Source organism: Aptenodytes patagonicus, chromosome 2 (assembly GCF_965638725.1).
Source record: "Aptenodytes patagonicus chromosome 2, bAptPat1.pri.cur, whole genome shotgun sequence".
Taxonomy (NCBI): Eukaryota; Metazoa; Chordata; class Aves; order Sphenisciformes; family Spheniscidae; genus Aptenodytes; species Aptenodytes patagonicus.
This window is the reverse complement of record NC_134950.1, coordinates 105,928,607-105,943,035: the sequence shown is the minus strand read 5'-3', so window position 1 is coordinate 105,943,035 and position 14,429 is coordinate 105,928,607. Positions and strand designations below refer to the sequence as shown.

General features: G+C 40.9%; 1 protein-coding gene across 3 annotated transcripts in view; it reads right to left on the bottom strand.

Moving 5' to 3' along the window:
• Positions 1-13,830, bottom strand: part of ATP9B (ATPase phospholipid transporting 9B (putative)) — a 174,500-nt gene extending 160,670 nt beyond the window's left edge. For all 3 annotated transcript variants that reach the window (XM_076330651.1, XM_076330652.1, XM_076330653.1), the window contains exon 1: positions 13,723-13,830. In XM_076330651.1, the coding sequence (XP_076186766.1) occupies positions 13,723-13,817 (95 nt within the window). In that variant the 5' untranslated portion in view covers positions 13,818-13,830. The remainder of the gene's footprint in view (positions 1-13,722) is intronic.
• Between the last annotated feature and the right edge of the window lie 599 nt (positions 13,831-14,429).

Below are 14,429 nucleotides of genomic sequence, written 5' to 3'. Positions count from 1 at the left end.
GGGGATGCACCCATGAGTGCTGAGGGAGCTGGCAGATGTCATTGCAAGGCCACTTTCTATAATCTTTGATCAATCATGGCAACTGGGAGAAGTGACTGAAGACTGAAGGAAAGCAAATATCACTCCTATCTTCAGAAGGGCAAGAAAGAGGACCCAGAGACCTACAGGCCTGTCAGTCTCACCACAATCCCTGGGAAGGTCATGGAGCAGCTCATCCTGGAAACCATTTTGAGGCACAAAAAGGACAAGAAAATCATCAGTAGTAGTCAGCATGGCTTCACCAAGGGGAAGTCATGCTTGACCAACTTTATCGATAAACTTCTACGATGAAATAACTGGCCTGGTAGATGAGGGGAGAGCAGTGGATAGCATCTACTTGGACTTCAGTAAGGCCTTCGATACTGTTTCCCATAAAATCCTCATAGACAAGCTGTTGATGCAGGGGCTGGATAAGCAGACAGTGAGGTGGACTGAAAACTGGCTGAACAGCCAGACCCAGAGCATGGTCATCAGTGCTGCAAAGTATAGTTGGAGGCCAGTAACTAGCAGTGTACTTCAGGGTTCTATACTGGGTCCAGTACAGTCCTGTTTAACATCTTCATTAGTGATCTGGATGATAAGGCAGAGCACACCCTCAGCAAGTTTGCAGATGACACAAAACTGGAAGGAGTGTCTGATAGGCCAGATGGGCATGCTGCCATCCAGTGCAAACTTGACAGGCTGGAGAAATGGGTTGACGGGAACCTCAGGAAGCTCAGCAAGAAGAAGTGCAAAGTCCTGCACCTGGCGAGGAACAACCCCACACACCAGTATATGTTGTGGGCCACCCATCTGGAAAGGAGTTTGGCAGAAAAGAACCTGGGGATTCTGGTGGACAGCAAATTGAACACAAGCCAGTGATGTGCCCTTGCCACAAAGAAAGCTAACGGTATCCTGGGCTGCGTTAGGAAAAGTATTGCCAGCAGGTCAAGGGAGGAGATCATTCCCCTCTGCTCAGCACTGGTTAGGCCACACACTAGACTCCTGTGTCCAGTTCTGGGTTCCTCAGTAGAAGAGAGACAAAGACATACTGGACGGAGTCCAATGAAGAGCCACAAAGATGATTAAGGGACTGGAGCATCTCTCCTATGAGGAAAGGCTGAGAGGGCTAGGACTGTTCAGCCTGGAGAAGACAAGGCATGGGCAGGATCTTATTAGTGGCCATAAATACCTGAAGGGAGGTTGCAAAGAAGACTGAGCCAGGCTCTCTTCAGTGGTGCCCAGTCATAGGACAAAAGACAATGGGCACAAACTGAAACACAGGAGGTTCCCTCTGAACACCAGGAAACACTTCCTCACTGTGAGGGTGACTGAGCACTGGCAAGGGTTGTCCAGGGAGGTTGTGGCATCTCCATCCTTGGAGATATTCAAAAGCTGTCTGGACATGATCCTAGGCAACCAGCTCTAGGTGGCCCTGCTTGAGCAGGGGGGAGTTCTGCTGACACAGAACAGTACCCTGAGCAGTATTCAGTCCAAAATCTTGGTAGACAAACCCAGTATTTCAAAAAGGAGGTAACATTACGAACACCAGGACTAAGTATGAAAAAGCATCGTCACTGAATTTGCATTTTCTCAACTTACTGTATATTTAATACAAAAATCTGAAACCATTTCCTTTTCCCCTAGATCGTCTATGTTGTGCCCTGTTGTATACAGGAATATATTAAAGCAGTTATTAACCTTTTTGGATGCCAGGAAAGAGAGGGGAGGAGGGAAGGATTGTATTGTAGTATTAGATTTCTATTGAAAAGGTACACCACATACTTTACACTGGCTATGTAATAAATTGGTATCAACACAGTTAAGAAGGAAGATCTAATAAGGAAGGAGAGAAAAAAAACCACCAACCCACTATTGGTTAACCAGTCATTAGCTAGACTCCTCCTCTTTTGGATAGCAGGTGATGCCCTGATTTCTGCACCTCCTTTGAATCACTTGGTATGGGACATCATTAAGGGATCTTAACAAGGTGTTCAGACCAGATTAGAAAATAACGCATAACTAGGAATAATAATAAACACACACCCTCTACCTCCCTGGCTGCAAGTCAAATGAGTATTGGAACCTTAAGCATGTTAGACCTTGTGAAGAAAAATCGTCATCTGTTTCAAATGATGCAAAAGCACAACCACACTGCAGAAAACACAACAAAAGCTTCAAACTAAAAAACTGCGTAAATTTGTTAAAAGTTACAAGTTCCCAGAAAGTTAGTTATATGAAAATACAGCATGGGAAAATGCTTTCAAAATTATTACCACCAGTGCCCACTTCAAAAAAAAAAAACCTTTAAAACAAACATGAAAAACTTGATCTTCACAATGTTGTTTGCACAAAGCTGCATCTGATGTTTAGTTTAATATGGCAATCTAGCAATATGTTTTCCATTTCCATTACTATCAATGGTCATTAAGAAAAAACACTATACAAAAAATTCTCACAAAACAGAGCAGTTGTATATATATATACACGTTAATGTATATTATACTAAATTATATGGATTAGTCTCAGATTAGACTAATTTTAACATTAGACAATAAAACCACTGCTTAGAAAAAACTTAAGACATTACTTCATGCTAAGACCTGCAGCAAGACAAGCCTGTGTTTAAACAGATTCACAGTCAATGCTTTTATAATCTTTCCTGGTTAGATTTGCAAATTACATTACCACAGTTTTAATATAGAGCTTTCTGTTGCATTGTGTTTTGCTTTTAGACACCCAAACAATTATTAGCATATTTGTAACACCATCCAGTGATTTCACATCCAGTGAAATCACAATCTACTAGCTGTACTGGAGTATACAGCAAGATAATGCAAAGTAACAGATCCCTTTTACTTCTGTACAAAGTTAACAAGTGTGTGATTCAGAAAACAATATCCTTTATATACAAAGGTAACACAGCAAACATGGTTAAAGTCTCTCTTGAAGGAACATGCTAATGAAAGAGAATTATGGGAGACAGACTTGGTTGAGAAACATTCAGACATGCATAATATTTAAATCTACTCTTGTAAAGGTGGTAATATTTGCAGAGTACATTGATGTCCTAATAATTTCTTTAAGGTTTTTTTGCCATTATATTATAAACAAATATTTTTTTCACAATCAGTATCTGGGTTTGCACTTTTAAATATGGAGCTTCACCAAGTAATGAAGATAATGAGCATAAGCACCATCAAGTTTAGTAATCCTGACTTCAAAATACAGCCTCTGAACTGGCAAGCAATTTATTCTGTTTCAAAAGCAATTTTGCTATTGTGTTGGAAAATTGTACTTCAGTATTTAAAAACAGTAAGATAATGAATAATGGATTTTTCATAACTAGGATGAGGACAAAAATCTTTGTGTCTTTGTTACCTAGTATTTTTCTGCACTTAATTGCTTGAAGTGCTGATTTTCCTTGAGTGACAAATCAATTAAGTATAATGCTAGAAACTTCTATTAAAATAGGGAAGCACTGAAAGCAACATGAATAAAGAAGCCAGAGTGAAGACATCAAAACTCTCAGCACGAGTGCTACTAAATCAGGTATGAAGACAACTATCTTGACAAAAATATGGTTTCCTAAGGAAAAAGGAACATTAATATTAAACAACTTTCAACAAAATCTGACTACTATTAGGAATATCATTTAACAGATTTAAGTGAAAGGAAACCATGTAAATACTTTTAAATGAAACTGTTATAAACATCTGCTGTGAAAATGATGCCTCAAGTCATCTGTACCTACATCATTCCATTTTGATGGCTGTTTGCCAGAGTAGATGCAACTGCAGAGTTCCATGGGTGCCATAACTGGCAATCAAAACCATTTTAATTCATGTAAATCTAATCTGGCTACCTATTTAGATCCATTATTATCTCTCTATTTTCTGCCAGCTTTCCATTGTTCTAAAAAAGCAATGTTCAAGGGTGCAGCAGGAAGGTGCAAGGGGCAGTGCAATAATGACTGCACGTTTTTCTGGTTTTACTCACTTGGCAAATACAGCAGCAGTATCTATGATGGATTTTTCTATCTACCTGCTTAAAAGGCACAGGTAGGATAGAAGCACTGTGTCAGATACTGCATAAATACTACTTCCTTGATGCCTATCACTTGTGCTATATACCATAATTCACACGAAGGAAAAACAAAGCTGATGTCTTAAAGCAGTATTTCTCAAACCTAGTTGAGGGAGGGAAGAGGAATGTGTGGCCACGAGTCTACAGAGGAATTAGATATAGGAGATGGCTGTGGGATGCAGAGTAGCATGGAAGAGAGGCAGCAGCGCAAAAAGTTCTAGCTGAGCATCTGAGTAGAAAAGCTGAGAAAGACCAGTTACTGGCAGCCGAGCTACCACCACTTGCCACTATGACCATGTCCCATCCCACCAAGCACTGGCAATTTGGCTCATTGGCTGCTGCCAGCTACAGGACTCCCTCTGCTTCTGGTCATGGGCAGAGGAAAGACTGAGGGAGTAAGTGGCACAATCTATCTCAGCCGTATCCTGCTCTACCTCCAGTAATTCCTCCAAGGGTTAACCTAGGTGAACACCTTCCCAGTCTGAGAATAAAGAAGGAGACTTTGTAGAGATGCAGTAGGAGGAATAATGAAGAAAGGGACAGGCATATTTATACAAAGAGCAAGAATTGTTTCTTAAAGTACAAACCACCAAAGCAGCAACTGCTGTAGGCTGCCTGTATCGCTGACGTAACTGTTCAGATCCTGTTCTGTGACAAAGAAAAAAATCCCAGGAAACTCTGCACAGCAGCAGGAAAAATTTTATTAAGAAACGTATGTTCATCCATAACCATGCTTATAAGTATACAATGTATTTTCATATAACTGCTCCTCTTATTCAAATATCCAGTGTCTCCATAAAACAGACTGCTTTGCTAGAAGCTACCTGTGAAAAATCAGATTACAAAATTTTTAAATATTCTTCTGCATTTCTAAAGATTGGAAGTTACTTTTTCCCTTCTCATTTCAAACACCTCTATGCTTTACACAGCAGTAAATTCAGTTAAACTACAGAGCAATCATGTTGTTCCTAGATTACAACAGAAGTGGAAAATGGAAAAGTCTTCTACAGGTAAGTGCATGAAATTTAAAGAATTTCCTTTAACCTCTTCCTCCAAAACACAGAAAAGCTATTTCCAAAGTTTTCAGAATTGATTAGAGCTTGCCACTATTTGTCCCTCTTTAGCTTTAGTTGTGCCTCTAATGCAAGTGCACCCCTCATCAGTATTACTTGGGAAGTCTCTGAATCCAAGTCCTGGCCTAAAAAAATACATACACACACACACAAAATAATCCTATTACAAATATATGCATTATCAGGGACAGGTGTGTCAGAGATCTCTACATGGAAGACGACACTAACCACAGTATTCCAACAGTTATAACAAAGAAAAAAAAACACAGTTGGACAGCTTTTAAGGAAGCTGAAGATTTGTAGAGCTGAACATTTATATCCAGTTTCAATAGTTAACTTTGCTTTTGTGTCCTTGCATAACAGGATCTTTAAAAACCTATTACAACACTCCCATCATACTGCATGTTTATCCACTGGACAACAAAATAGACAGAAGGAAAAAGTACTTCTACTGTATGCAGGCAAGTTTATTACTGAGGGTGTCACTGAGATGAATAATATTTACTGCAATAAGACCAAACAAATCAAGTTGTGCCCAGCCTTTTACAAATGATGCAGAGAGATATTCTGGAAAAACACAAGGCAGCATTTTTGATCAACTACTACAATTTAAAAAAAAAGCTGGCATCTTCTGCCATGCAGAACTAAGGGAAAAACCCTCACATCTGTTGAGATAAAGGTCTAAAAGCAGTCTACATAGTTATTACCGAGGCAGCTCCCTTTCATCAGTAGCTTATCAAAAATTGCTTAAGTCACAGATACTAAAACTACAGGTTCCCCCAGACACTTGCATAAAGCAAATATTCTGAATGCTATTTGCATTCTCTCTCCTAGCTCACACTTTTTTTACCAGAGCTGTATACAGATGAACCAAATTCAGAAGATCTGCATAATGAAGCTTTCATGAAAAAAGGCACCCTTCCTTATTCCCCTTTGCTTACCTTACAAAGTGCTACACATATCCTAATATATGATCTTTTTCAACCCATGACAAGATGAGTGAGTCTCTGTATTTAACAAATAGGTACCAGAAATACCTAAATACACAACAGGACCTGAGGAAACATCATCTACATTCACCAGCACCCTATTTTTAATTAGTAGGGTACGTCATCGATCACAACAGGACCATTTTATTACTGTCACTGAGTATCGTTATTGACATTGTAGCCCAATCAGTTGTTTTCTCTCCCTGTTCTTAGCAATCCAAATGCCTGTCCAAGCAACACAAATCACTGTATTTAGATACTACAGATACAAACCAGGAAGGCATGCAAATATAGGGCAAAAATAATAGCTTAAACACGAACAACCTTAGAAATACGTTTACAAAGTTTATTCTACTGCACACGCAAAAGATAGCATTATCTGCAATAGCAATTTGAAGTTCTCAAACTTTTTTTGCCTAATGATTAAAATGCTTCAGATTAGCATGATTTTTCTTGGAGTAATTATCCTGAAGATTATGACTGTCTATAAACCTATCTTGGTGTGAAAGAGTATTACTAGTGCAGAAAAACACGTAAGGACAACTTTTTCCAAATACAGAGTTCTAAGTAATGTCAAGTCAAAGAACTGAAATTAATTACTAAAATCACTTAAAGTTCCTATGTCATCAAAATTTATGTCTGCAGACAAAATATTACAGACTACTTCTCAGGTATGACACTAATGAAAGTGTCATTGTAGATAAAAATATTTTACAGTTGCTATTGTGAGCAGCTCTGTATGCTTGTAATACGGTTACCTGCATCATTAAATCAAAGATTGCTCTGGAATCAAAAGTGACAGAAACTAAAATAACAACGACAACACACACTACATAAAAGCTCTGAAAACCTTAACATATGGCAAGGCCATTTTTCAACAGTTATATATCAAACTACTTTGTCCCAAGCAAAAATCTCAGAATCTACACATATCCTAAATCAGGTGCCAGTCCCAACAAGCAGTATCAACCTATGAATAAAGTCTTCAGCAAAGAAACCAACACGCAATCCAGGAATGTGAGTATGTGAACAACGGGCATAGAACATACATTGAGAAGAAAGTTAAAAAAGAAATTCCCTGCTAACTTCTTTTTCTAAAAACTAGTGGTACTTCATAACTTGAGAGAGTCTTGGAAACATAGACCAAAGCACTGTTATACAAAGACAACATCCCAAGTACAAAGGTGCCACGCAAACAACCCTAAAAAATTCAGCCTAATAATTACTCAGTAACATAGTTCCAAACAACAACGGTGAATCTCTGTCCAAAACCACAATTCAGGAAAGGCTAATGACAAAGGACAGTATGTCCTGCAAGACAGTGACATCAATTTTTTATTTTTCTTTAATGAAAAGAAAACAAGTTTTGCTTTGCAAAAGAGACAAACACTTTGAAATTTAGGTGAAGTCAGTAAAAAAACAGGGGGGCAATAGTTCTCCTGTGAAAAGAACAAAAGGACATACACGATTGATCTACTTTGTAAGAATGGCGTAACAGTACAGACAATTCTCCTAACTACAATTCTACAGAGATTTCTTTGCACCGCATTTGATCCTTTCCTCCTTATGCTAAAACAATAGAGGTGTATTTGAATGAACATTTGAATATGTCAGCATAACATACAGCTGTGTATTTTAATGTGTTCTCATTTCCAATACACGTCAACATTTATATATTAGTAGTTGTAACGCAAAACACTTAACAGGAATACCACTTCTGGTTGTTCAGAGTTCATGACACTTCTAGCAAGTATCAGCTGAACCTGTAACATTTGTAATTTTTGGTATCACAGTAACCACCAATACATCTCATTTTGAGTTGCTACCTCCAGCAAAGGAAATTTCTGTCCTACAGAGAAGTGGGTTAGACTAATCTGTAATGGTGTGTCCACTTAGTTGCCAGTTCTGTATTTTTTTTCTTCTGTGACACACATACAAGACAGGGACTCCGATTTAAACAAAGCATCACAGGAACCAGGATGATGTTATTAGCTTTCTCCATGAGCAAGTGCAAGTGTACCAGTACGCATGCAGAAAATTAACAAGCAGTACCCACTCCTGTACACTCCTACAGTTGCTTAACTTTTAGGAGTTTCTGTGACCATACCCTGAGTAGTAGGATAAATAGCATTAACGACACTATTTCTACAAAAAAGTAACATAAACATTTCCAGTTTATGTTCCTGGACTAAACAATTCATTGATTCTGGTCAAACAACAGATGTTTGAAGAAGTTATGTCACTTTGCAACAGCAGTTTTAAAACATAAATGTTCAAAAGTAAATTCAGTTCCATCTTCAGAATGCTGTATCACAGAATCGATATTAAAATTCAAATTAATGTCAATATTGTCAATCCTTCAGATTCATCCGTCATTTTCAAACTCATTTTCAGGACAAAAATACAGAGAGCCATTCAATTAACAGGTGTGTGGGGCAGAGGAGCAGATTAAAATGAAACCTGTAAAACTCTGCCAAAATATTGTAAGAACTTTTGTTCTAGAGATTCAGAAGTACCCAGGGAAAGAGATTCATAGGAACCAGCAACATTTTAGAAAAACTGCAAGAAATACCAAGTATCACTGCATACAACCCATGCATCAGGTAAACTCTACTGATACATACCAATGTTTGGTTTTTTGAACAACTATGGACATTTTGCAAGGCTTTCCAGACCCACAGTTATAGCAAAATAAGTTATGAGCTTTCTGTAAACACCATTCTACAAGAAATGTTAGGTCCTATTAGCTCTGATTGTTACACAGTCCCAACAAATAACATTCTGAGTTATTTGGGGAAGTTTTTATTCTTAATTATTACACTTAAAATATCAAAAACCTGGCATATAATTTGCCACTGGAATATGAAGAATAACATCTGAGCTATGAAAAAAATCACACTGTAGTTCAGAACTAGAACACACACTTCTAACAAACAACTGAAAGTGGGCACCAGGTATCAAAGTATTTTAACACAGCTCACTTCAGACAACGTCAGAAATTAAAGAAATCACAGAATTACTGTACATGCATCTAGTATTATCTGTCGACATTTGGATGTCTCTATTTTTGGTGGTTCGCTGTGAAACCTCGCCAAACACCTTGAGAAATCATAACCAGGACAGCAAGATCGCTGGGAACAGCTTTCATTTAAATGAAAAGCATTACAACAGTAATACTACATTAAATCATCTTACTTCCTATGTAATATGAAAATGTGTTTGACATTTGTAAGTATCAGGGAAGCATGTGAATTCTCAGCTAACTGAGTTCTGCAGACTTCCATTCCATTTTGCCTGGAACAGATTTTTTTTTTTCTATTACACATACTTCACATGAAATAAGCTACAATCCACCAGTTGTTTACGCAACAAGTATCCTGCCTTTACCTGGACAAAGGACACACCATCCTATTATTTTGTTCCTTTTTCCTTCTCGTGTGATTTTCTTTTTCACTAACGACATAAAAGAATGAGAATTCAGAAATAACAGTATAGCCGCTTGCCTTAAAACAGAGTTGTTCTATCAGTGAGCAAACCGCAGAGACAAGCAACAGCAGTTGATCTGTTCCACAACTTGGCCGACTGCAACCACCTAATATATCTAGCACGGTCATTCGTAAGTACACTACTGTGACCTATACTATGAATAATCATGCAGGAGGATTCCTTCCAGTGAGTGAGTGTTTTTCATGACATCACCTTGTGAATACCTGGAGTGCAACTGAATGTATGTAATACTGGACACAGCTAGTAAGACCTGATCTTTTGGTACTAGCTCAGGACTCCCAACACCTCACACCTTAGCCCTATTAGGCCAAATACAAGCATACGCTGGCAGCAGCAAGTACAGGACACCTGAACAAAGCAGGTATTTTGCTTACGGATAAGTGAGGGTTGACTACTGTTTAACTCCTTATCAGCCTCAAAATTCCACCAGGCTTCTTGTTTTCCTTCCATCGACCTCGCATGTCAACACAGGCACAGCACAGTTAACTTCCTTCCGGTGTTCAGCAGTTGATTACTCTGGGGCTGATGATGACAAATACAAGTCTAACATACAAGAACAAGCGTGTTAAGTCTCACTGCACATTTAAGGTGGTCCTGGATGTTTCTCTGGTCCTCTTTTCCCTTCACAATGTAAACAAAAAGCAGCAGCTATTTTTCTTGTAACAGATAACAGATCCTTCGTGCTGAAGGACAAAGTGCTGAAACAAGTGCTGAATCAATCACCTCTTTTTCCCCAAGCTTTCTACAACTATTCAAGTTGAGTATATTAAACAATACCAAGGGTTTTTAATAATTTGACAATGAACAACCTTTTACTTCAAGATAGATTTCCCTAGTTTCTAACAGTAGCACACAAACAGTTCTCTGTCCATCTGAGGTAGGGGAAGATGGCAGAAGATATAAAAACTGAATTTCTACTGCAAAGGTTGTAAGTTGTCCTTAAACATCAGAAATAAAAGCAGAACAGGATGCATGTGTTCATTGAATCATAGGTAACATTTAATATATATTTTTAATTGTTTTTTTAAACAGGCCTTAACATATACAAAGTGAATATATAAAATACATTAATCTTGTCATGTTCATATATGAAGTACATCCCAGGACATTTCATGGTTCTTAACTGGCTACAATTTTATACAGAAGTGTACAATCTCAGGTGTGTATCATCAAAGTTTCTTTAGGTGTGTGGGAAAAACATATTCCAGCTTTAAAATACCATGCTATCAGTCTGTCAAAATAATCTCAAAAGCACAAAGCACATTAAGGACAAACACTGAATGAGAAAGTCTTTGCCCTCACTGCAAAGCAAACTACAGCAACACTGGCAAAGACTTCTATAGACTGCTTAGCTCAAGCAAAAGAAGTCATCCTACAAATTAGCTTTGAGGCCACTAAAGGTTAGCAACTGATGAGTTGTATTAACTGATGTTGCACAGTAGCAGGGCAATCAATTTGAGTTAAAAACACTACCACACTGAAGTTAAGGATCTGTGTATAAGACTGTCAAAAGACTGTAAATTCTTCACTGAAGAAATAAGTCACAGCAAGTCAAGACTCTTGAGGGCCCAGAAACCACAGTACTGGATTAAATCTGAGATACCAACTCTATTATATTTTAATCGGTGTTTGTTTCTAAACATCTTCATAAATATGAATTATACCCTTTTAGGCAAAATCCGCATGTATATATGGATGTGATAACTTTCTGCATATCAGAGACCTCAGTGACTTCACTTCAACACTCTTATAAGTATCTGCAACATCAGGACCTTTGCTGCAGTTTCCACAGGAATGCAAGGATCTTCAAAGTCTGTGCTGAAGATAAAGATTAGAAAAGCAGGATGAATCATTCATAAAGACATAGGAGCTGTAGTTCAATTACAAGCTTAGAGTCATAAGACTTACGAGTTGTAATTTGGCTATCTGCACTGCCGTATTTCCTCGTTGACTTTACACAAGACACCTGTGGCAGAATCTGCACAAGCATTCCCATGCTTTTGTTACAGGTCCACAGGACACCTTCCAAAGTATACAACAGGTGCTCTCACAAATCCAGGGCATGGTATTCTTGAAGGAGAATGACCAACCTACTCAACTCACCTTAAGAAAAATATAAAGAATTAAAGTGAGTGAAGAGGTTGGTATACGTATTCTAATTCTCAGAGCTCAAAAGAGCAATTTATTTAATCAAGTGATCAAAATAAAGGAACATAATAAACGTGCCTGTCAACTTTTAAAGGTTTGATAAACCTACAAGTAGTTGAACAAAAGTAATGAAAATCATAGATAATAATTTGTCTGGAGGATCAGTAAATTAAATACATATCACCTGCACTTAAGAAACACACAGATTATGAAAACCGTAACTCTGAAAGATGTAATCTAAACTAGAAGGAATTTAATCCACGACCTTTGGAGGGTGATGTTGATCAAACAAGACAGAGGGGAAGAAACAGATCCATAATGAATCAGTAGCTCCTTGCTAGATCTTACAGCTTGCCAAATCTGCTTATAAAGCCAGGTTTAAACAGTTTGTATAAATAACTGTAATTACTGCCTGCAAACATACCTTCAGTAAACCTGTGTAGCTACCTGATTTATGAACTCAACCCATCATATCTATAGCACTTTTCAAATCACCAAAACACTCCTGGGTAACCTACAATAGAACCACCTGATACCTTTCATGGTCTGGACTAAGTTTTTGCCCACATAATCCTCCCCTTTCCCTTTTTCTTCCAAAGCACAACACCTATTGAGAAGCTTACAGATTCCAAAGCGAGCTTCCCCTGCTTCAATTCTCTGAGGAACAGGGATGATGATAACACTGCCCTACCTCAAAACAGAGGACAAACCTACTACAAATTGTCAGACCTTCAAGTATCAGGGAGATGGGGAAAACCACTACTATGGCAGACTGTCCTACAAGCTTGTGAACGTTCATAAAAAATACTTTTAGCTAGTTTAAGAATCAAGACAACATAATTTAAGCTTAACCTGTTTTGCACAGTTTTAAACTACCTGTTCTGTTATTCCATTCAAACAAAGAAGTAAATACATTTTATTCATGATGAAACAGATTTACCACTGTATTTGAATTAGAACAACAGCACCAACTATTGTTTTTAGAAAGTCCATTTACTTCAGATCCTACAGCTGCTCCCTCCAGTCCTTGTGTCCACAACCAGTGTTCTACAAAATCCAAGAGAAGAGAAAAAACCCTCAAACAACTAGTTATAATCATATCTTCCACTGTAAGAGTGCTGTCCAATGGACATACCAAAATTATGGAGCAAAGTTGCTCCTTGCTCACAACAATCGTATACCTAGAAATTATTCAGAATAATGGGAAGCAAAGAAACATTCAATTTTTGGCTGAAAGCTTAATTTGATGGCAGACCTTTAAACTGACTTCTTCAAATTGCTGAAGCCCCAATATAGTACATTTCAAGAAATTTGGAGTTATTTTAATTCTTACATTCAAGAACGTTTTCCGTGCTAATACACAGCAACTACCTCACAGCGTATTTACTAGCGACGCCCAAATAAGCCGCCCACCGTGGGCATCCCGCTCGTCAGTGAACTACTGGCAAGGGACCCGAGTTGCCCGGAGTTGCAGGCGGCGCCCCGCGGGGCCGGGGGAGCGAAGGCCGCACCTGTGGGCGCGGGGCCGGCGCCGGGAGCGGCAGGGCCGAGGGCGCCCCGCGCATCCTCCCGCGGGGCCCTGCAGCACCACCCGCCGCCACCACAGCCTGTCCCAGCCCCGTGCCCCGCCGCCGGGCGAAGGGAAGAGCGGGACGTCCTCCCCCACGGGGGCCGAGGGCGGCGGCCAGGATCGCGGAGGCTTGGGAGGGCCAGGGGCTGCCGACACCCCCCTTCTCGGCCTACAGGGGGGCCGTCACCCCTTCCCGCCCTCCCCACGGACCGGGCAGGCGGTCCCGGAGACCCACAGGGCAACGGGGCTGGGCGAGGGGCACACGCCGCCCCGCCCGCCGCTGGAGATGCGGGGGGGTGGGGAGAAGCCGCCGCGCCGCCCCTGCCCGTACCTGTTGTGCCTCTGCGCCGTGGCGGCGCTGGTGTAATAGGCCGCTCTCCGCTGGGTGCTGCGCAGCACCGGGTGCAGCGGGATCTGGTCCGCCATCTTGGGGGCGCCCCCCTCCGCCTCGCGCCCGTCCACTTCCCCTCCTCCTCCTCCCCCCGCCCCGCCCCGCCCGGCCCGACACCGCTTCGCCTCGCCCCCGCCGCCCGCGAGGCGCGGCCAGAACCCCTGACGTCACGGCCACCTCCAGCAGACGCCGGGAGGAAGGAAGCGCCAGCGGGGCGGGGTCTCGGGATAAACAAGGAGGCGTGACCCCGCGGAGGGGGCGGGGCGGGAGCGCGCGGCCGGGCGGCCGCGTTGCGGGGCGGGCAGGGCAGGGGCTGTGCCCGGCGGAGGGGCGGGGCGGTTGGTGGCGGTTGGTGGCGGTTGGGACGCGCCCCGTGCGTGCCGGTATGGGGTGCCTGCGGGGTGCGGCGGGGTGGGCTTCCCCGAGCCTTCGTTAAGGTTGGTGAAGTTTAATTTTTCAGCTTTTGAAGTACCGCACGGGTGAGCCGTGAAGAGGAAGCGCCAGAGGCTGGGTGTGTGTGATCCTGGCGGCACGGGGGACGTAGGCATTTCACAGGAACCCGAGAGTTCGGGGGTTGAACAGGAATTGCAGGAGGCAGTCCCAAAAGTGGTTGTCCTCAGTTAGCCTGCAGATGCCTGCTATTTTTT